Raw genomic sequence first — 22,074 nt, 5'->3', positions numbered from 1 at the left:
CTAGATGGGGTACTTGGATATGTGCTGCAGTACATTACGCGACCAACTATCAGAATGTGGCTGAAGTAATTAATTCCCTATCTGAAGATGATGCAACATCAATTGGCGTAACACAGCTTCTTTTGAACAATTCTGTTGTGCGAAACGACTTAGGATTCACCACCACCCATTATTCAAATTTGCCAAACACAGTAACATTACTGGAAGAGAGAAGTGATACACTGATAAATTCTATGGACCGTTTTCATTCTGCAGTTGACCAAATTTGTGCTGTATCAGGTGCTAAAGGTCAGGCTGTTCGTGAGAAATGTCAGCGAGTTATGCAGCTAATAAGGATTTAGACATATTAAGGGCAATTCAAGAAGTTCTGAAAGGTGAAAATATACAAACTGAGTTAGATCCACATGTTCTCGCGTGCTTTAAGTATGCTCCGGTAACATCTGTGGAGGTTGAAAGATCTTTTTAAATTAAAAAAAAATGTGTTGTCCGATCGCAGACATAACTTGTCAGTTGATCACCTGAAGAAATACCTTTTTGTGCAACCGTGCTTCTTATTCAGAGACTGCCAAACCATACAATACAAACGTGAAGTGCATTTAAGCAGTTTCTTAATTCGAACTGCTGTGTGGAATATATAGTGTAAATTTTTTAACTGAAATAATAATAAAGTGTATATTTAAATAATTTGCGTACTGTTTGGAAGTAGCCAACAATTTATTTTGTCAGACTATTGTGTGTAGCCATTATTCAATGAAAAATTTTGGCCTTGCGTGACTCCTGTTTGCAGTGATTTATTAAGTACATTATTGAACTGCTGTCTCTAATGATGAGCTCCTGGTTTATTTTAAGCAACTATAAAGAATGTACAGGTATGTCTCTATATTTTTTAAACACCTATTCTTTTTGTATGTCGATCTTCATTATTTTGAGTTAAATTTCATTGCCTTTTTTATTGCCTATTTGTATTTTAATGCCTATTTTGAAAATTATAAGTGCTTATTTGCCTGCCTATTTTATATGTTTTTAGTGCCTAAACATCCGGTCTCTAGTCATGACAATGGAGGCAACTACGCTACTGACTGAGTGAGTGTTGTTGTGACTGTGTATTGATAGACTACAATAACAATGTTTCATCTCACCACCTGTGTACTTACGTTAATTATTGTATTCCTGTTAACGTATGTTATAAAACGCTACGAACTTATGCACCGACCCAAAATTTCTGTTCATCCTGTTAACAGAAGCACACGCAATGATAATTACGATTACATATAAAAAGAAAAACACATCATAAGTTGCATGTTGATATCCTTCTTCATGATTTAAACATATTGAAAATGAAACAAGTTAATATTGTTGTCTCAATGAATTTCCATAGTAACAGACTATAAAATTCTCCGGCCATTTCTTTCGCATTAGGAAAATGATAGAATTCTATTTTTTGGAAGCTGTAAGTTGAAACCATGGACGTATCTATTTTTTTCCGGGTTATATTGTATAAATTTAATTCTCGAAAGTTATAACTAGGGGTGAATTTTTACAAATTTGCATGTTTGGCGGAGATTCATACACTTTCAACGGATTTATTCATTTCGCTTGATTGAGAACAATCTGACGACGTTTTATATTGCATGTAAATGCATATTTTAGCTTTATGTGCATATTTTTTTGCACATATTTGAGCAATCATTTATTTGAAGTGTATCTTCCATCTTATTGTCCTTTGTGTCGAGAGCACAGTCGCCATGGGTGGTTCAAGGACGTCCAGAAACAGGAAACTACACTTGTTGCAAAGATAAAGAGAACCACCCTCCTACCAATCACCCAATCGCCGATATGAAAATTAAATGAGTCATAGTTCCAGATTCCATTGACTGCAGGGTGGCATTATTTGTTGGGTTGCTCTCGATATCTTCGTAAATCTGTGTGAGTGCCTGTGTCTCAATGGTATTCGTTTGATACGGGGATAAAGGGTGCATTTGGTTCCAACTGTTCATCCCTTGTGGGGATGCTACATATACGATGCTTATCCTTCCAAAGAATTTACTGGAATCTCCCCTCCCGACTTGAAAATATTTAAAATACTGCAGTGTGTGACATTCTCCATCCAGTGTAAGAACGAAGTAAATGTAAACAAAATAATGTGACTTGTGGATTTCAGACTTGATTCCAGTGGCGCAACCACAGGTGGGGGGCAAGCATTGACTGCCAAGTGTACCTGCAGGGGTCAATTTCCGTCCAGAACTTCAAATTTTATGCAAATAAAAGTACTTTTCGTAAAATTTTCTTGCTCGGTTCGCTCGCATTCCCTGCCTTGCTTAGTCCTAGGTCCTATCAAGTTCAGAACCTTAAGCTAGGGGAAGGCGGGAGATGGCTCTGGGTGCTGAACGATCTAAATGGAAAGAAGGTGTAATATTGATATATTGATTTGTATGGCTAAGGCTAATTGAGATTGGGCCTATAGCTTAAAGTGAGTTATGTACCCCCACCGGGTATCGAACACGGGACTCCTTGATCACTAGGCGACGATGTTACCACTACACCATCGGGGAGACACAAAAGTTGTAAATGATATAATGCCATGGCGTTCCATGAAATTATTTGCATCCTATTAAATAGGGTGACCAGATATTTGTCGACCAAAAAGAGTATAGTCTATAAGTTGAAGGTGCGCATGCATTTTGCTCTTTCACGGGGTCCGCAAAAATCCCGCGCGACTTCTTGAGAGTCTAATTATCCTGGAAATTATGAAAAATTAAAACTTCAAATTTATTTTACACTAATTTTGCACAAAAAAATATATTTTGTGACTACATAATATCTATTTTAATATTCTCATGCAATTCTTGAATATTCTAAAGCAAATTTCGTGGTATGTTGATGCATATAATTGGAGGAGAATATTTGGTAACCGAATATTTACACACCAATATTGATCAATATTTTGAACAAATTTTAATTATTGCAATTTTCAAGTATCGGTGGGAATCGGTAAGAGTATCGGCATCGGTATCGGTTCAAAGTGGTATCGGCTCAGCCCTAATCATTATCATTAAATTCCAATGAATTTGAAATATATTTTGCTTGTTGATGGAATATGAAAATTACACTTGAAATTGTTCATAGGAAATTCTTGAGTCAAGGAGTAAATACTTCAGTTTGTTGACATCTTGACGTTTTCTGTTCTGTGGATTTTAAGGCATTTTTACGCGTAAACTAATGAATGAAATTAAATAGCAAGGAAAAGAGTATATTTGGGGATTTTTGCAAATTGAAAAGAGTATAGAGTATATGAACCTCTAAAAGATTGGTTTGATTTGGTGTTTTAAGTCCACTTTATGCGCAGAAAGGCTAATCGGGACTGGACCTACAGTTTAAAGTGGGATCCGAACCACTTGTGCCTCCACCGGGTATCGAACCCGGGACCCCTTGATTACAAGGCAATGACGCTACCACTGCGCCATGGGGGAGGCCCGAACCTCTAAAAGAGTATAATACTCTTAAAAAGAGTATGTCTGGTCACCCTATATTAAATTAATTTTGATTTCAGCCTGCAGATAAATTGGATCCAAAAATTTTCTTTCTCGCTTCGCTTCGCAATTTATATTTGTTCGCTATAATGTATTGTAAATCACCAGACAGAGAAATAAGACTTGTCTTAATTAATTTTGTTTTAAATGTATGAACAACTGTTTTGAGGAAATGGAGCGTGCACATTTGAGAGACAATTTATGTAATTTTTGCTGTTGGTTGATTGTGAGATGGATGAATTGGTTGTGTAATGTTTTTAAATAATATATGCTGTATATAATATTTATTAAAGAAACTTTGAATACGTCCACGTCACTCCACGTTGCATACATGTGAAACATATATCGTGCATGAAGGTCATGTTAATGTAAATAGTAATTATATTTGAAATGCATTTATCAAGCATTTTCTTTCTTTCAAAAATAGTTTATGTGCTTGTTTTCCGTTACTAATGTGAAATTGAATGTGTTAAAAAAATAATTCAATTCGTTTCTTCGAACACAAATGCTTTAGCACAAACTTCTTTTTTGCGTACTTTACGAGGATAATAACGTCTTTGATATTACCACTACTAATAGTAATACTATTGTTGGTCCTGGGTTCGAATCCAGGCTTGGGCATGGATGTTAGCGAGTAGGCTATCCATTCCTCTTTCATCATGCCATCACTCATCCCCATCTTAGCAAATTAGCCAAAAGTGGCTCAAGAAGTGAGGTAAAACAAAGCAAATCAATAATGATAATAATAGTAATAATGGTATAACATTATTATTAACATTATTTTTATTGTTATTATTATTATTATTATTATTATTATTGGTACGTTTATACTGGTACTTGCCCCCTCCACACAAAAATTCGTGGTTGCGCCTCTGCTTGATTCCATAATTCTAACGTAGGCTCATTTGTAGATAATGTCCATAAAATACTCCCCAGCCTTCTCATCTTCATTCAGTTTAGAAGCTTATGGAAATGACATTCCTTTGTCAAATGCTCAATATTCTTATGCTTTGGAATAGCTGCCATCAGAAATAATAATTAGAATTTCTCTCGAACCATACACCTGTTTACATTCACTCAATGCTTATGTGAATAATTTCGTAAATGTTTGGCATATAATTGGTTATTTTATAATTTATTCGTACCTCTAGCGCAATGAATAGTTTATAAACGATGGGAGGATAAGGAAATTATGGCAGAAGAAATTAAAAGCAGATGCCGTATTTTTTTACCAACTAGTACAAAACAATAATGCCCCCCTTATCTCACCGACAATTGATAGCCGTGCGAACATTATCCAGGGAAATATTCTCCGTCATTGTTGTGCAGGCACGTAAACAAGTAAACACGTTTCAATTGTTCTATTTTTTTTTACCTTTTTTCGCTTCTCACAACAATCTGTCAAAAGTAAATAGAGTAAACCCTCTTTAACACGAATCACAAGGGACCGAAAAATCAAGAGTTCGTGTTAAAAAAAATTCGTGCTAACCGGAGACTCAAATTTTATTGTTGAAATACAGTTCTTTCTACACTTTAACCATTTATGTATGTCATCATAGAAAACACTACTACAGAACTACAGTAATTAACTTTTTAAAAAGTACTCGTAGATCATTTTCTGGTGAAAAAATTCTGTATATTGCGCTGTCGCAGACGGGAACGCAAATGCCTTGTAACTTCATGGCCAACTGTACTCATATCTTCCGTAAAACCAGCGGTCAATTCGGATCAAACTCGTACTGGCTACGTTTTAAAGAATGGAAAAACACATCTGAACACACAACTAAATTTGTTGGTTAAATACGTATAAGCTCATTGTTGACGCGATTGTAGAGCAATTGCACCCAAGTTTTAATCTTGATGTTACTCGTACTGGCTATGTTTTAAAGAACAGAAAAACACATTTGAACACATTGTTGATCTGAATCTGTTGGTTACAATACTGTGTAAGTTGATTGTTGGCAAGATGATAGAGATTGTTGAGCGATTTCTTAGATACCTAGCAGAGGAACAACAGAAAAAAAAATAATATGAAAAACTTTGAAAGTTCGTGTTGAATGAGATCTAATCACGCAACGGACTAATAAACAGTTCGTAATTCGTGGTAACCAAAATTCGCGTTAACCCATAAAACTTTCTATAAGATATAATACATCCCTGCCGGGCCCAACATTTTGTTCATGTTAACCGAGTGTTCGTCTTAAAGCGAGTTTGTGTTAACGAGGCTTTACTGTATAACATTCGGCACATTGCAGCCTCTACTCTATCGGCAATCGAGTCCGGGAGTTTCAAACCCACTTGTCGTATGAGCCACGCACCAATCAATGTGTATGCTTTGTCCCGGCAATAAGGCGAACGAAAGCAAGTCTCTGCGCAAGTACTGACGTTGAGACGGCCCCACCACAAAGTTTCCAGAAAGGTGTAAATCTGTAAATGAAAATTAGGATAATTGCAGTGAATCTCCCTATATTTTATTTTCGAACTACATTCTTTCGTTAAAGAGATTTATTTAATACCACAAGCCAGTGTGCGAATTAAGTTTTTTGCTTTGGAGGGATGCCCCCCAAATCAGTGTCGTATTTGTTATTTTCTTTCCGGGGGGGGGGAGGTTTTGTTAGGTATGGAAATTTGTATGTTACGAGTTAGAAAACTTTACTATTGCCTGCCAGTTCTAAATAGCCTACCCAGGACGTTAAATCTTATGATAACATTTAAACGTAATTTAGAATCTCCCCTCAACCAGTATATTTACATTCTAAGAAAACCCAAACTCATACACAAAAAGCTATTGAACTAGTACCACCGAGAAAACTTGGTCAAGTACAGTAAAACCTCGTTAATCCGGGTCCCACAAGCCGGACATCGCTTAATCCGGACAGGCAAATGGCCAAATGAAAAAAAGAAGCAGAATTCAAGGTTTTAAATGTGGCTAGAAGAGAACTTCCCAAAGAAAAGGCAGTCAACCACTGATGTAATTCTGTTTCCCGCAGACTTTGTATTGTATAGTATATTTAGGCCTATGCCCTTTAAATACACCTTAATAAACGTGTTTTGTTGCTATAAACGGAGTTTTAATGCACTTTCTACTGTTCATTTAGGTTATTTAAGTTAATCCGGACTTTCGTTAAACCGGTCAACTTATCCCCACATTAGTCCGGATTAACGAGGTTTTACTGTATCTATTGCACGTTCAACTCAATGACGGAGTGCGGCGAGAAACGCGATCTACGCACCTCTCACGAATAAGGCTGAAGAAATCAACTCTTCTTGCCATGGCGGTAGGCCTTTGTACCCTATTTGGCAATGCATTACCAAAATGCAGACGCAAAGCAGGAAACAATTGTCTTAGAGGTTAATTCACTGTTTTCCTAAATGATTTTTAGGTGGTTATTTTGTTCAATAGTAAAAAAAAATGGTTTTCTACTTGTATGCTTTCAATTCCATTTTCTTTGGCGGGAATGAAAACATCCCTGGCAGGAATGAAAATTTTCTTTCTTATAACGGGGAAAAAAGTTTTGTGGGAGGGAAATCACCGGCATCCCCACCGGCATCCCCACTGCCCCATATGCATATTTTTGGTTTTACTGGAAAAAATTCTTCATTTTCTGACATTTTCAGTTTTTCTGACATATTTTTCAATTTTTCTGACATATTTTTCAATTTTTGACATATTTTTCATTTTTTTACATATTTTTCAATTTTTTATGACATATTTTTCAATTTTTATGACATAATTACATACATATTTTACCATTTTATAAGACATAAAATCCCGGGTTCTGCTGATGTATATCGTAGATCGTAGTAAAGACTATATCGATGATCCTATAGCAAATTGTTCACGTGTCTCTTGAAAAAATACTACCCTATTTTCTTGCGATATTTCTCTCTTCATCAGTAAGTAATTAGTAAAATATCTACATTTTTACCAGAATCTAATCTTTACACTTATGTGCGATACACCTTTCTATTTCGCTTGCTAACTGCTCTCACTTTAACAATCCATTTCCTGTATATTTCCAATGAAAAGAGATGGTAGCAGCGGGGTTGAAGGTTTTGTTTGGAAACATACATCAAGGACATCGGCTGCTAGTGACGTCACCACTTCAACAGCCCATAGCAGACTTGTCCATAGCCGACTTGTCCATACTGAGAACGAAATTTTAGAATACGTATATTTTTCAGGACTGTAAAATCGGGCTATGAATGTGAACAGCCAATCAGCTGGCCACTTTGACTTTTCCTCGTGAACTCTCGACCCCAGGAGCAAAAGGAAGTCCTTCGTCTTGTGAGGCGCTGTTAGGGCGATGGACTGCGAATTCTTGGTAAGCACATCAGAACCAAAATTATTAGGCGCCTTCAGAAAGTAAGTTTCTTTGGGGTCGTGCACAAAAAGGAAACATTATTTCATTCAATGATTTATTGCCACAGATACAGCACTTGCCCAGTTACTTGTCAACATTATTCCTGCCGGAATTGAGGCACTTGTAATAGCGTGGTACCAACTTCTGTATACCTGCATCGTAGAAGTCCGCCGCCTGGGCGCCGAACCACTGTGTGACAGCCGTCTGAAGCTCTTCGTCGCTCTGGAAATGTTGACCGGACAGGAACAGGTACAAGAACAGGTGGTAATCACTAGGAGCAAGATCCAGGCTGTACGATGGATGATCGAACACCTCCCAACCGAACTTATCCAGAAGAGCTGCAGTGCGCCTAGTCATGCACATTTTGCCGGCCTTCAGTAAATGTCCTGAACCAACGACGCACCATCTGCTTGCTCATGACGTCTGGTCCATACACCTGGCACACCTGACGATGAATTTCGATCGGCTGTATGTTTTGTGCGTTCAAGAACTTGATCACCGAACGAATCTCGCAAGCGGCGGGAGATGGAATAAGAGCCGCCATGTTTCGTCGCTCCCGCGACGCTACTGAGGACTTTCGGGAAGCGTCTTCTAGGACATTCCCTAGCCAGGGCATATGCCTCTCACGCATGCGCAAAACCGGTTTCAATACGCATGGCCTGCCACCTGTGGGCGAGTGGGAAACTTACTTTCTGAATGCGCCTAATAAACCCTTAACCGATGAAACGAAAAAAAAATGTTGTGGGACGTGAGATCTCATGAACCTCGTTTATAATTTTGTCTTAATAACTTTGAAATTATTTTTAGAACCTGGAAGATTGGAAAAATTCCTTATTTTTTCCTTGCTGCATTCATTGATAAATTCTTTCTTAATATAATTTTCTTATGTTGTTGCTAAGAATAATGAAATAAAGAATAATGAAAGCGATTTTGAAAATGTGAAAGTGTTAATTTTGAAATTAAATCTTATAATTTTTATATATATATATATATATATATATATATATATATATATATATATATATATATATATATAATCTTGTGTAGTAGTAGTTGTGCATTTGTGTTTTTTCTTGTGTAGTGGTTGTTATGTTTTTGTGTGTCTTGTGCAGTAGTTGTGCTGTGTAGTGTTTTTGGGTTTGTCTTGTGGTGCCTAGTGTGTTTGTGTTTATTTTGTGTAGTAGTTATGCTGTCTAATGTGTTTCTGTTTGTCTTGTGTAGTATCGGTGGTGTGTATGTATGTGTCTTGTGTTGTAGTTGTGCTGTCTAGTATGTTTGTGTAGTAGTTGTGCTGTCTAGTATGTTGGTTTTGTTTTGCGTAGTAGTTGTGCTGGCTAATTTGTATGTGTTTGTCTTGTGTAGTAGTTGTGGTGTGTTTGTGTTTATATTTTGTTATAGTTGTGATGTGTTTGTGTGTGTGTCTTGTGTAGTAGTTGTGCTGTCTAATGTGTTTGTGTTCGTCTTATGTTGTAGTTCCTCCATTCATATTGGGGGTTAGGCGTAGAGCTGACAACTCTGCACTGTAAAAAGACATGTCAAGAAACAACATTTTGCCTGTAGTATTATATGGATGTGAAACTTGGTCCCTTACATTGAAAGAGGAACATAAATTGAGAGTATTTGAAAATAAGATCCTTAGGAAAATCTTTGGACCTAAAAGGGATGAGGAGACAGATGAGTGGAGAAGGTTACATAATTTAGAACTACATAATTTGTATTCATGTCCAGATATTATTAGAATAATTAAATCAAGAAGACTTAGGTGGGCAGACCATGTGGCACGAATGGGAGAGGAAAGAGGAGTTTACAGGATTCTTGTTGGGAAACCTGATGGTAAGAGACCTGTAGGAAGACCAAGACGAAGATGGAGGGACAACGTTGAGATGGACCTAAGGGAAATCGGTAGGGATGGAAAAGAGTATATAGATCTTGCTCAAGATAGGGAAACATGGAAGGCCTGTGTTGCTGCAGCCATGAACCTTCGGGTTTAAGAAGGCTAGAGAGTTAGTTAGTTAGTTATGTTGTTGCTAATGTTTTTGAAGCTTTTTCATTGCCTATTTTGCCCTACTGTATATATTTTTAATTTTAATGTTCTTTTGCCATTTTCAATAACATTTTCAAAATTTTAAAAATATATGTAAATCTTTCTTTCAAAAACGTAATTTTTTAGCCAGTGGCGGCGATTATGCCCCCCCCCCCACTTTTTGCCACCTTTGCTCCCGCACTATGCTAAACCTAACGTATCAAGTTAAAGTAAATTGTTCTTGACCCCCCTCCCGTTTTGGAACCCAATCGCCGCCACTGAATATTAGCACATTATCGTGTTGCCACAAACAATTACAAAGCTGTAAGAAAGGGGCGAAACTCTTATATAATAAATGGAAGTCTTCGAGGAATCGATGCAGCAGCTCATGGAAGTGCGGGTCTCACTTATCGCACAACACTTGAGCAACCTTGTGTTCTGACTTCACGGGAGAAAGCTTTGTAATTTTAGGCTAAATGCCTACGTTGTTGGGTTAGGCTAGCTATGTTTAGTTCTCTTAGCCTCAATAATAATTTTTCATTGTATTTATGCTAATGGAACCTAACCTAACAGGCCTAACCTAACCTCGAAGGCATTCCTCGGTCTGATGTCAGAACACAAGGTAGCAAAACTGTTATGCGACAAGGAAGACCGAAGGAAATATTACTTTATCTTAGCAGATAAGGTTTAGCACTAAGAGCACATGATGCGGGGGCAAAAAGTGGAAGGGGCAACTGCCCCCTTGCCCCCTAATCGCTGCCATTGTGCAGAATTCTAGAAACACTTGTACATGTTGCCGTTGAGGTAGTATCGGATGCACTGAACCACTTCCGGTGGAGGCTACGTAGTTCGGATCGCACATTAAACTCTAGATCCAGTCCCGATTAGCCTTACGGTGCATAAAGTTGACTTAAAACACAAAATCAACCAATGAACTAACCAGTCACTTAACCACCTAAGTGTAGGAGTGCTAATATCAATATACGTATTTTATGAAGCGTTAATAACAAGAAATTTGTTAGATAACAAAGTGTGATAGTCCAATTAGATAGTAAATAATGTACCCCCTACGCAATCGACTTGAACTTTCATTAGAATGAAAATATTTAATTTTTCTTTGGGAGTATAATTTTGTATAATAACGGCGATAATATTCCTCTACACTTAATTTCTAATTAGCAGTATTAAGGGGGGCAACTACCCACCTTGCCGCCCCGTGCGCACGCATATGAAAGAGACAAATGACAAGCGTCAAGTGTCAAGCGACTCGTACCACTTGGAAACGAACCTCAGAAATAAATGAAACCTTTTGTACCGTAGTTCTAATAAAATGTACAGATGTCGCCTTTCGCTTGCCTGTCCCTGGAACAATACAGTTTTCTGGTAACATGCAGCAAGGTCTGGACCCTCCAATGTTTCGTGTCTATAGAAGTGGCGCAACCACAGGGGCGAGTTGGCCATGGACGCCGAGCGATCTAAATGAAAAAAAGTTGTAAAAGAGAGAATGCCATGGCGCCCTGTGACATTATTTGCGCCCTATTAAATCAATATTGTTTTCAGTTTCAAAAGTTAGATCTAAAGTAATGTATTTAAATAATAATGTGTTGTACATATGTATTTAATAAACTTTGAATACGTACACAATTTAGTGTTAGCATATTGAATATGTATTTTCTTATTTTATGTCTCTCCATGTTGCATATGTGTAAAACATATCTTGTACATTAAAGTTATACATGTTATATGTAAAAAAATAATCATCCTCGGAATGCATTTATCATTCATTTTCTGCGATTCAAAAATACAGTTTGTGTGCTTGTTTACTATTATTAGCAAATGTGAAATTCAACGTGTTGAAACAATACTTCAAATCGTTTATTACAAACAAATGCTTTAGCACCGACTTCTACCCACTTTTTCCATAATTTTTGAGGATAATAAGCGTCTTTGATACCACTACTACCACTAGTAATAATAATAATAATGTAATTGTTGTTGTTGTTGTTATTATTATTATTATTATTATTATTATTATTATTATTATTATTATTGGTAAGTTTATCCTGGTACTTGCCCAGACAAAAATTCGTGGTTGCGCCTCTGGTCTATAGCAAGATGGCCGAAGCACCGAAAAATATTACGTCATTCATCTATTCAATAAGGTGCATCTGTCTCTCCATGCACAGTGAATCCTTTCTTTTTTTACAGTCTTTAAAGGGAAGTATCCATTCTTTTAACGAAAATCGGTTGGTGTAAATTTTTGGTTATGGTTTCTAGTAACATACTACGGGACTTTCAAATCGAAATGACACCCGACAAAAGAACGGCGACTCACTCCGTCGGGAGCAGAAACTCCAATGGAAGGAAAGCAGAGCGGACGGTAGGGTGGCGTCAGCAGTAATATATATATATATATATATATATATATATATATATATATATATATATATATAACACGGTTTTTGGGTAACGAAGTCCCCCAACGCGTCCGGTGGAGGGTTAAGTGAAATATTAATGTATGTGAAGAATTATATGACAAACTTTGAAATATTTCTTCACCCTATTTTATCCTTCTATGATCATAATTAAGGCAATGTCTCGTATGTTATATGTAGGCACGAACATAGAAATCTTTTTTCGGGGGGAGTCCGAACCAAGTGTCTCAGAAATAATAAATAATAATAATAAATATTTAAGTGATTACGCAAATATATTTTAAGGCGAATTCATAATAACATGTAAATTAATTAATATTGTTTATTTATTGTTACATTAATATGTAATAAAGACGGTATGAGAATAGATATATAACGGAACGTATTATAGCTTATGTGCAGTTAAGATATATAAAATGTGTCAAAAAAGATAAAGAATTGAATATTTATTGAACAACAAAAGGGATATTGTAAGTAGTAGGGTGCACAATCTTAGGTATTTTCAATTGAAAAACCGTAATGATCCCAATCTAATCCTTCCAGCAAGTTCGGCGGAAATAAATAACTCTCGATTATATACAATAAATTCTAAACAAGTATATTTTTATTATTTAATTTTAGAACTTAGTAAGTATTTCTGGAGGGGGCCCGGATCCCTGGACCCCACGTAAATACGTGCTTGGTTACATAGAACATTTGCATTGAAGTGAATCCCTCGTTCCATTCCAGGAATGCAACCTAAGGGACGTCAGCCTGCTTCGAATCCTTGCTGTTTCCATTGGCGTGATCGGCCTTGTAAGTATCTTTTCAAATTACTACATTGCAGTAAAGGGGAGGGGCACTCTACTCAAAGTCCCTCCCCCCGCTCTGTGATCTTTACACTAAGCGTTTTGAACTCGGAGGGTAAGCCACATGGTAATCCAAGAATATTAGCCCATTTTATACATTCAAAATACAAGAGATTACTAAAGTTACACTTGATGACTTGAAGCAGATTTACTACATTTAAACTACATTTTTAATAAAAAGTTTTCCAATAAGAATGATATGATTTTGAAATGAACTGGCAACTATGCTTCAAATGTTATAACTGTCACTAGTTGCCATTTGTGTTTAGTATACTGTGACAATTCTTCATTGCAAAATACACGCTTCAAGAACGTTTGGTTATTACCCCCCCCAAAAAAAAAATGAATATAGACGTTCTTTTGAAACTTGAAACGGATCATAATTTTGGGCAAAAAATTATCTTCTCAGATGACGCTCATTTCTGGTTAAGTGGATATGTTAACAAACAAAATTGTCGTTTTTGGTGTGAAAACAATCCACAAGAGATTCACGAGAAGCCTTTGCATCCGCAAAAGGTCACTGTATGGTGTGGTTTATGGCATGGTGGCATCATCGGACCATTTTTTTTGTCCGAAACAAGGTAGGAGTTGCAGTTACAGTGACTGGTGAGCGGTAGCGATTGATGTTAACAGATGTTTTGTAGCCAAATTTAGATGAAATTGATTTAGAGGACATGTGGTTCCAACAAGACGGTGCCACATGTCGCACTGCTAATGCCACTATCGACGTATTGCAAGAACAGTTGGTGAAAGGATAATTTCAAGAACTGCAACTGGTAGTTGGCCTCCAAGAAGTTGTGATTTAACTCCTTTAGATTGCTTTTTGTGGGGTGATTTGAAATCTATAGTCTATGCAAACAGACCACGAACCCTTGATGCATTAAGATTGAACATCGAACGCTGCATTCGTGACATTAGGCCCGAGTTATTGCACAAAGTCATCGTGTGCACGAAGTCGAGGTGGACACTTAAAGGATGTGTTATTCAAAACATAATGTATTAAACTATGCTTCAAAATAATATAAAAAGTTTGGTTGTATCTGAAATAGTTTTTATTTTATTTCATTGTAAAATCATATCGTTCTTATTGGAAAACCCTATACTTTAATATCAATTAAAAGAAGTTGCTATGTAATATTTATTGGTGTTTAGAATAACACAATATCAGACTACACATTACTATAGTAATTCGATTCAAAAGAGTACAGGGGAAACACCTGACAAGAACAGTTTTATCGATTCGCTTTTGTCGAAGACATCACATAGCTCCGACAATGTAGTTTTGTACACTGGCGTACGCAGGGTTTTCTTTATGGAGGGGCTAGAATTGTAAAGGTGGATAATTTATAGCCTCTGTCTAGGGGGGGATGGCATACATAATAACATATTTTGTTTATTAAAAGCTTTCCACTCTCAAAAATGGCAATCGGGTTCATTTTAAGGCGTTTGCATTTACTCTGTTTATTCTTGAGGTTTTTCACTGCTTTTGTTTAAAATTGTACATTTTCTCATAAAATTCGGAGGGAGATGTAGCCCCTTCAGCCCCACCTCTGCGTACGTCAGTGGTTTTGTATGATGTAACAGTAAAGACCAAAAACTCGGTAAGCTCTGAGGAATGTGAAAGTTTAGAAATATTATATACAATGGGAAAGTAATGAGTCTTGAAAGTTTGAATTTGTTTTCCTGTAAAAACAGGAAATTATTTTCTCCTGGACTCTTCATCTACTAAAGTACATTTCGGATTCCTCTCTCTCTCTCTGTGCGTATGCATTTATTTATTTATTTGTGTGTGTGTGTGTAAAAATCGAAGATTTGAATCTCTCTGCCTTCCATCTCGTAATATTGCAATGTCAGACGGCTCTCGTTATCAAAGCTTAGCCTTTCCGCTCTTCCTTCTACCGTTTTCATTTTCCCATCCAAAAATGTACACAATAACTTTCTGGTGCATAATCTTCATTTCAGATGCTGAACCTCTATAATGACGTTCTGTGTGAACGAACTGAAAAACTTCATCTATCAAGTAGCTTGCCAAAACTTCCGACCAGGGGTAAAAAAATTATGGATAACGGTAAGAGATTACCAGAAATGTTATAGATCTTCTGCAAAATGCTTAACTATTGCGTTAACCTAACAATCAGTGGCGTGCGCAGGATTTTCGAAAGGGGTTACTTCTCTTAGCCCTAATTTTACCATTCGTTCCTACCCTTGACGTTCTTTTTCATGAATTCTGGGCCAAAGGAGAGGGGTTTATGACCACCACCAACACCCTCCCCACATTGGGCACGCCACTGCTAGCAAACATATGATTATCCCTCATTCATAGCAGACGCGGGAAGTGTATTTTTCAAAGGGGGTTTGTGCTACGAATGGCATCTTTCGTTATTGAAGCCTCAAGATTTGAACGCAACTCGTATGTCAGCATGTTCACAATTGTGGTGCCTCCACAGGGCAAGCAGAAGGTGGAAACATACTTCATATCTTAGAAATCGTTGCATGGTTCTGGAGTCTGATTCCACCATCAGGAATCACTTATTCCCGGAAAACTGTATATTCGCCTTTATACCTGTGTTCAGATATTCAGAATACGTATGCCTAGTATGTCTTGCATGTAGAAACTCATTCTGTGCTACGCAACGACTACAAGTAAGAGGGTGCCTTTTATTTTCATTGTGGATTGGACACGTGTGTGATTGAGTTTTTCAGATGTGACCACCAGGGGCACCGTCCTCCGGAGGGGAAGGTGCCTTATATTTTTGAAATTCCAAAAATCTTAAAATTTCTACATTTTTATGTTGTCGGAAGAGAGTATGTAGTATGTAATATTTTGAAATTGAAAATTAGTTATGAGCCATTTGAACCACACGTAAGTACTGTGTTAGACCGCTCCCCGGAAATAGAGTTCAATCATTTTAAAGAAAAAAACGAGGCAGCCCAACTGAAAGGTATGGAGGGCTTCCCCGATGGCGTAGTGGTAATGTTGTCACCTTGTAATCAAGGGGTCCTGGGTTCGATACCTGGTGGAGGCACAAGTTGTTCGGATCCCACTTTAAACCGTGGGTCCAGTCCCGATTACCCTTGCTGTGCATAAAGTGGACTTAAAACCTCAACTCTAACAACGCTGAGAGGTATGGAGAAGGGATCATTTGTGGTTGGAGGGTCGCGAGATATAAAGTAAGAGATACATTCAGCGCGGTCTGAGAGACGGTTCACATTAAGGATTAAGTACACTTTATGAATAAATAGATTAATCGGGGCTGGACCTACAGTTTTAGTTCCAACCGCTATGTGCCTTCACGGCAGAATAAGAGTTGGATTTATTATTGACAAGAATTAATTCAAGCTACTGCTGCATAACATAACAAATATATTGAAAAATCGTGTAGTAATTTAAGCTGAGAGATGACTGATATTTTGACGTCATTATGTACGTATGTATTAAATAAACACTTACCTAATAAACATGTTCTTTAACAGTAACAGTTAAAGTATATTAAAGATAAGGCTATTATTTTTCGTGATTAAAATCGTAAATATATAGCATGGTTATATATTTTATTGGAGAAAGGTGGATTGTTGGAGAACCTATCTAGGAAGAGGGGATCCTAGGTATAAAGGGGGGGGACAATCCACCTATCCGTTCTGTGACTATCGTTCTTTTTCTTACAGTTTTTAACACACTGCATGTCGTGAGTCTAAGATTTCCGCTGATAGAGTACGGGACAGATCTCGCTTTGATCTACGGAGCCTTCAAGGTAAGAGGAAAAGTTGGTATAGGTGTCCGTTTTATGAATTTATGTTAAGAGTGTTCTCTTGAAAATGAAGCAACAGCAATCGCATATTCTTTAAAATTCCTTGTTGTGCAGTCACAGGCAATAAAAACGGGACACATATATCCTCAAATACTCGCTTCCCTGTAAAGCGTAATGTGTGTTGCCTACCTCTACGGCTGTGGTAGATGTTGCCATTGAAAATTTGCTACTTGTCGCACATTAGTTTTTATTGAATTGTGCATTATAGTCGAAATATCATAGGACTTACACAATTTAATCTTCTGTGTCCGAAGATTCTGCGCCGCTTTCATTTGTTTCATTATCTGACACGCCGATTCGACGATTACTCGTTGAAAGTTTATAAACCAATTTTCGGACTGAAAAAACAGGGTGCGACGATTATGCGGTGAAATATTATACATTTTTTCCAATAGAGTTTTTACAAAGTTTGAAAATACAATTATTAGTATTATTAAACATCATAAATGGAACAGTGCTATTAAAATTTATTGACATACCATGTAGTCACGAACCAGACACGTAGCCTGGGGTAGCGCTAAAGGGGGCTGAAGCTCCCCCGAAATCCTACAAATATCTAATATAAATATTGTATAGAGGTAGTTAATTTTACTACCTTAGCAGGATTAAACATTAGATCGAAAAAAAAGTTTAGTGTATAATAGAGGAACCAGGTTATAGTTTTATATTCTACCATTTAATCCAAAGAATAAATGGATCCACAGCTCTCAAAATGTATAGTTTTCTTTTGTGAGAGGTCACACAATATAAAAAATTAATGAGTAAAATTTGGCCCTAACTTTTAAAGTCTTTTTCTTAACTGAATGTGTAGAACTTAATAACAAAATACAATAACTATAAATTTCAGTACTGTAACTGTACAAAATATAAGAACAGTGGACAACACTTGGTTTGAATATTCACTCATATAGTGGAAAGTCTCTCCATTTATATACTAATAAAAATAAGAACAAAAATAACAATAATAACAAAAATAAATTTGGATTAAAATTGGTTTATTTTTAATAAATTATAATAGTTATTATTGTAAAATGACAATTATAACCGTGGTAATAATAATTATTATTGTTTCTACAATTCAAGTTTTATCAGTGGCCTGCCCCCTCTACAAATATATATGCCGACGCCTGTGCTGATAAGGGAAATAAAATCTTGGCTACGGGCCTGTTACGGATACTTCTGGGTGTAAATATCCAATTTATTACCTTATTTGTTATAAGATACTGTTTTATACTGTTCCTCTGTCTTATGTTTAACTTTCATGTGCAAATTAGTACTCAATATCTCTATTACACTACTACTAATACTACATGTACTATATAAGCTGATTACACTTGAAATTTATATTCAAATTTAACTATAAAGAGCATTAATTCAAGTAATGTAACTATGAAATCAGCCATGGTACGTTGTAGATTGAAGTGTCATATTTTTCACTTGATTTTGTATTGTTTATATGTTATTTTCCTGTTTACATAATGCTTGTTACACTGTAATTGGGCATGTTCCTGTGTGTTTGAAATAAATGAATAAATAAACTGAAAGTCAATGGGGTCGTTACGATCCAGAAGTGACCGTGATGGTACGTATCGTACCATACGTGGGATCGAACTGGGTTAGTTTAGCTCATTCATCATTCATCCTTGATTATGGAGCAACTCGTTATTCATGGTAAGCTTCATGGCAAGGTGTGAGAGGTGATAAATGTGCACATAAATGGCAAAACACAACACTTGAGTTTTATACACCCTAAGACTGCATCAACATGGTAAATGGAAAAATATACCTGTCTCTGCCTGGAGATGGACCTCGCACTGTGAGTAATTATGATCGTAACTGTACTGTGCGTCGAGAGCTTGACTTGCAGCTCTCTCTGACGTTTCCTATATCAAAGTGTAGTCCTGCCCCTCTCAATTTCGCTCAAAAACTCCTCAAGACCTTCTTCCTCTCAGATATTTATTCTGATCGATTTTACTAAGCAAATGCATCAGTTACCTCTATCCCCTTCCTCGTTTCACCTGTTTACATGTTTACATCTTTGGTGACCAGGTAGAGCTTAGGAAATGTCTGACACCGCATTCCTGATTGTCGAGTTCCTGTCTGGAAAATGATGGCTGAATAACTTGGATTTGGAGGTTCATTATATCGATGTTTCTAATTATTTCATAGATCGTTACGGTATACTGACAACACACATGTGCTAAACCTCTCGAATATTGAATTTTGCAGGGAGATCCGAAGCTAATGCACCCATGGTACTACCTGGCACTGCTTGATGCAATAGTCCTCCTGTTCATTGGCATTGTCTCAACCTTCGTCTCTCTCTATTATCTTGGGTTGAGTACGGAGGTCATCTACTCGTTCCTCGCTGCCACAATCGTTCTGGGTAAGTCTGACTCCCCATTGAGAATATGAGCTTCAAAGGCCATGTCCGAAACGTGCAAGACCGTACCTCAAGCCAACATCCTTTGAGGTCCTCCCCGATGGCGTAGTGGTTGCGTCGTCGCCTTGTAATCAATGGGTCGTTGGTTCGATACCTGGTGGAGTCACATAGTGGTTCGGATCCCACTTTAAACTGTAGGTCCAGTCCCCATTAGCTTTACTGTGCATAAAGTGGACTTAAAACACCAACTCAATCACTTAAGCGAACACCCTTTGAGAATGGTCTCACAGTTCAGTCTTGAAGCCTTGGACTGGAAGCGAAAATCTTTCAAATTGCTCTTCGACTACAGCGCCAAATACGATCAGTAGATAAAACTAAGAACATATTGCTTTCCCCGCGTTATAAACAGTTATTTTTCACCACAGAAATCACATAGCATTTTTAAATATTCTGTTACTTACATTTCCAAACATTAGAACTGCAACCAATATCTTCCGTGATTTCAAACAAGTGAAGAACAAGTGCACGAGTCTAGTAAACAAGCCTGCAACGATAAGTGTTGCATGCTGCAGGCTCGATTGTTTGTTAAATTGGCGCTTTAGAACTGCAGTAAGTGACGTCACTTCCGACAAGATCGTACTTGAAGTCTGCTTTCCGGACCATTTCGGAAAGAACCGAAGTAAGCTTTCATTTATAAAATAGCAGTGTAAAGTAAACGAGAGAGTGTGTAAGAATTCAGAACTACACCTTTCCATAATTTCATGTTAAATCGTGTGAGCTGAAAAAGTACAAATAACTCTTTAGCATGCAGGGTTTATGCTGTAACTGACAGAATTTTTTTTTTAAAAAAATGTAAGGTGTTTTTCTAAAGTGCATATTTTGCACCTTTTTAGTGCATATTTGAGGTATTTTAAGTGCATAACTAGTAATTAGCAAGAAAGTTTTGGACCTATACGCTGTTCCAGAAGTCTGTGAAGCAAGCAAACGAAAACAAGTCTCTGTGCAAGTAGTGACTCGTGACCAATGAACACGTGTTTTTCCGTAGTCATATCTTTCCTTTGCAAAATTCAATACTTAATCATGAAAAATTGTTAATTCTATTTTGCAGCTACTTACAGCGTGGCTATTAAAATTGTTGATGTGGCCAGAGACACCTTACGGGCAGTCGCCGAGTTTGATCCTTGTTGAAGATGTCGCGATTTCTTCTCTGTCAAATAGACTGTAATTTTGCCGATCAATATTTCTCGAAGCATGAGTATAATAAACATATTTAAATATAGGATTTATTTCTTAAACTGAGTTAGTGCAAACAATTATGTTGTGGAGTGGGTGGCAAAACTGGACAGTTTAATTTATCTTGGTATGTAAGACTTAACATTAAGAGGCCATAGTCCGTGAGCGAAAATGGGGGGGCATCTATTCCCCCACCATGCCCCCTTAATTGCCACAACTGCTGTGATTAATCGTAAAATAATAGATCGATTTTGTTTATTTTACTTCGTGTTTCTGTCACTTTTGACTAATGAGGATGAGTGTCAATATGATGAAATTGTTGAAGGAACACTCACAAAGAACACACATGCTCAGGCCTGAATTTGAACCCCTGATTCTTGGCGTGGTAGCGCGGAGGTCAGAATAAAATTAGGTTAAATAGAACTGTCGCTAGCGCAATTTAACTTACTCTTTGAGTCCCCTTGTGTGTAGAGTAAGTAATAACTAGAGCCCGGAAGTTCAGGCATGTATTTTCGTTAAAATAGGCAGGCAAAAAGGCATTTATAATGTGGAAAAATAGGCACTAAAAATGAAAAAAGCAAAATAAACCGAAAAAAGGCACATTTGGAAATCGCTTATTTTATCTATAATTTCTGGCAAAATATTAAAATCTACATTGGGAAGAGCATTTCAATTTTCTCCGTCTTGATTGCACATAACTACAAGGTGTTTTTTTAAAGTTCTCAACATTCATTGATAGTCGTCTGTCAGAGAGAATGTTTTTCATAGTAGAAAATGATCTTTGTACTTCGACAGAAGTTATTGGAGAATACATAAAACAAGCTAATGTAGCTGGACTCATTTCGGTAACAGCATTTTCACCTTTTAGAATATCACAAATTCTTTTCAGTTGTTTCAAGTCCTCATTTGCACTCACTACCCGTTTGCACTTTTCCGCAAAAGCTGACCCCTTTTCTCCTGGCACTTCCATCATCTGCCGCATAGATTCCTCGTAGATTTTCATGGATGCTATAATTGTAATTGTCTCTCGCAATGCACCATAATGTGCAAAAATAAACTTGAATAGCACAGGAGTTTTTTCACTTCACGAATTGAAGCCGCTTCATTTTCTGGAAGAGCATCGATCACTTGACTGATTTTTTCAAGGTTGTTAGCATAATATATAGCTGCTGATATCCAGGTTCTGCATCTCTTCAAGACTGGTTGCGGAGGTAAACTAAGCTCAGGCGCAACTTCCTCAAATTTTCGGGTTCGAGAGGGAGATTTCAGGAATATCTTCTTTGTGTTCGAAATCAACCTGTCCACTTCAGCAGTTAATCATGCACAAGGAATTGTTAACCAAAAGGTAATATCCTAACTCAGCGTGAAATACTTTTCTCTCACACTTTTCTCCTTCAGCAGTGTTGAAACATGCGTGAGTTCAATATTACTTAAATAAGGCGAAAATTA

At 37.1% G+C, this 22,074-nt stretch overlaps 1 protein-coding gene across 1 annotated transcript; it reads left to right on the top strand.

Annotated features, from left to right (window-relative positions):
- The first annotated feature begins 1,367 nt into the window (after window positions 1-1,367).
- On the top strand, window positions 1,368-20,638 carry LOC145999473 (uncharacterized). The gene is made up of 7 exons (XM_083136441.1): window positions 1,368-1,450; window positions 7,716-7,855; window positions 13,082-13,147; window positions 15,163-15,268; window positions 16,867-16,952; window positions 19,239-19,395; window positions 20,501-20,638. The coding sequence occupies exons 2-7, from the start codon at window positions 7,838-7,840 to the stop codon at window positions 20,578-20,580; spliced, it is 513 nt and encodes a 170-aa protein (XP_082992567.1). The 5' UTR covers window positions 1,368-1,450; window positions 7,716-7,837; the 3' UTR covers window positions 20,581-20,638.
- Window positions 20,639-22,074: the final 1,436 nt, after the last annotated feature.

Source organism: Lepisma saccharinum, chromosome 15 (assembly GCF_977018435.1).
Source record: "Lepisma saccharinum chromosome 15, izLepSacc3.1, whole genome shotgun sequence".
Lineage (NCBI taxonomy): Eukaryota > Metazoa > Arthropoda > Insecta > Zygentoma > Lepismatidae > Lepisma > Lepisma saccharinum.
Note: the sequence above shows the minus strand (reverse complement) of the source record. Positions and strands in the feature narration are given on the sequence as shown.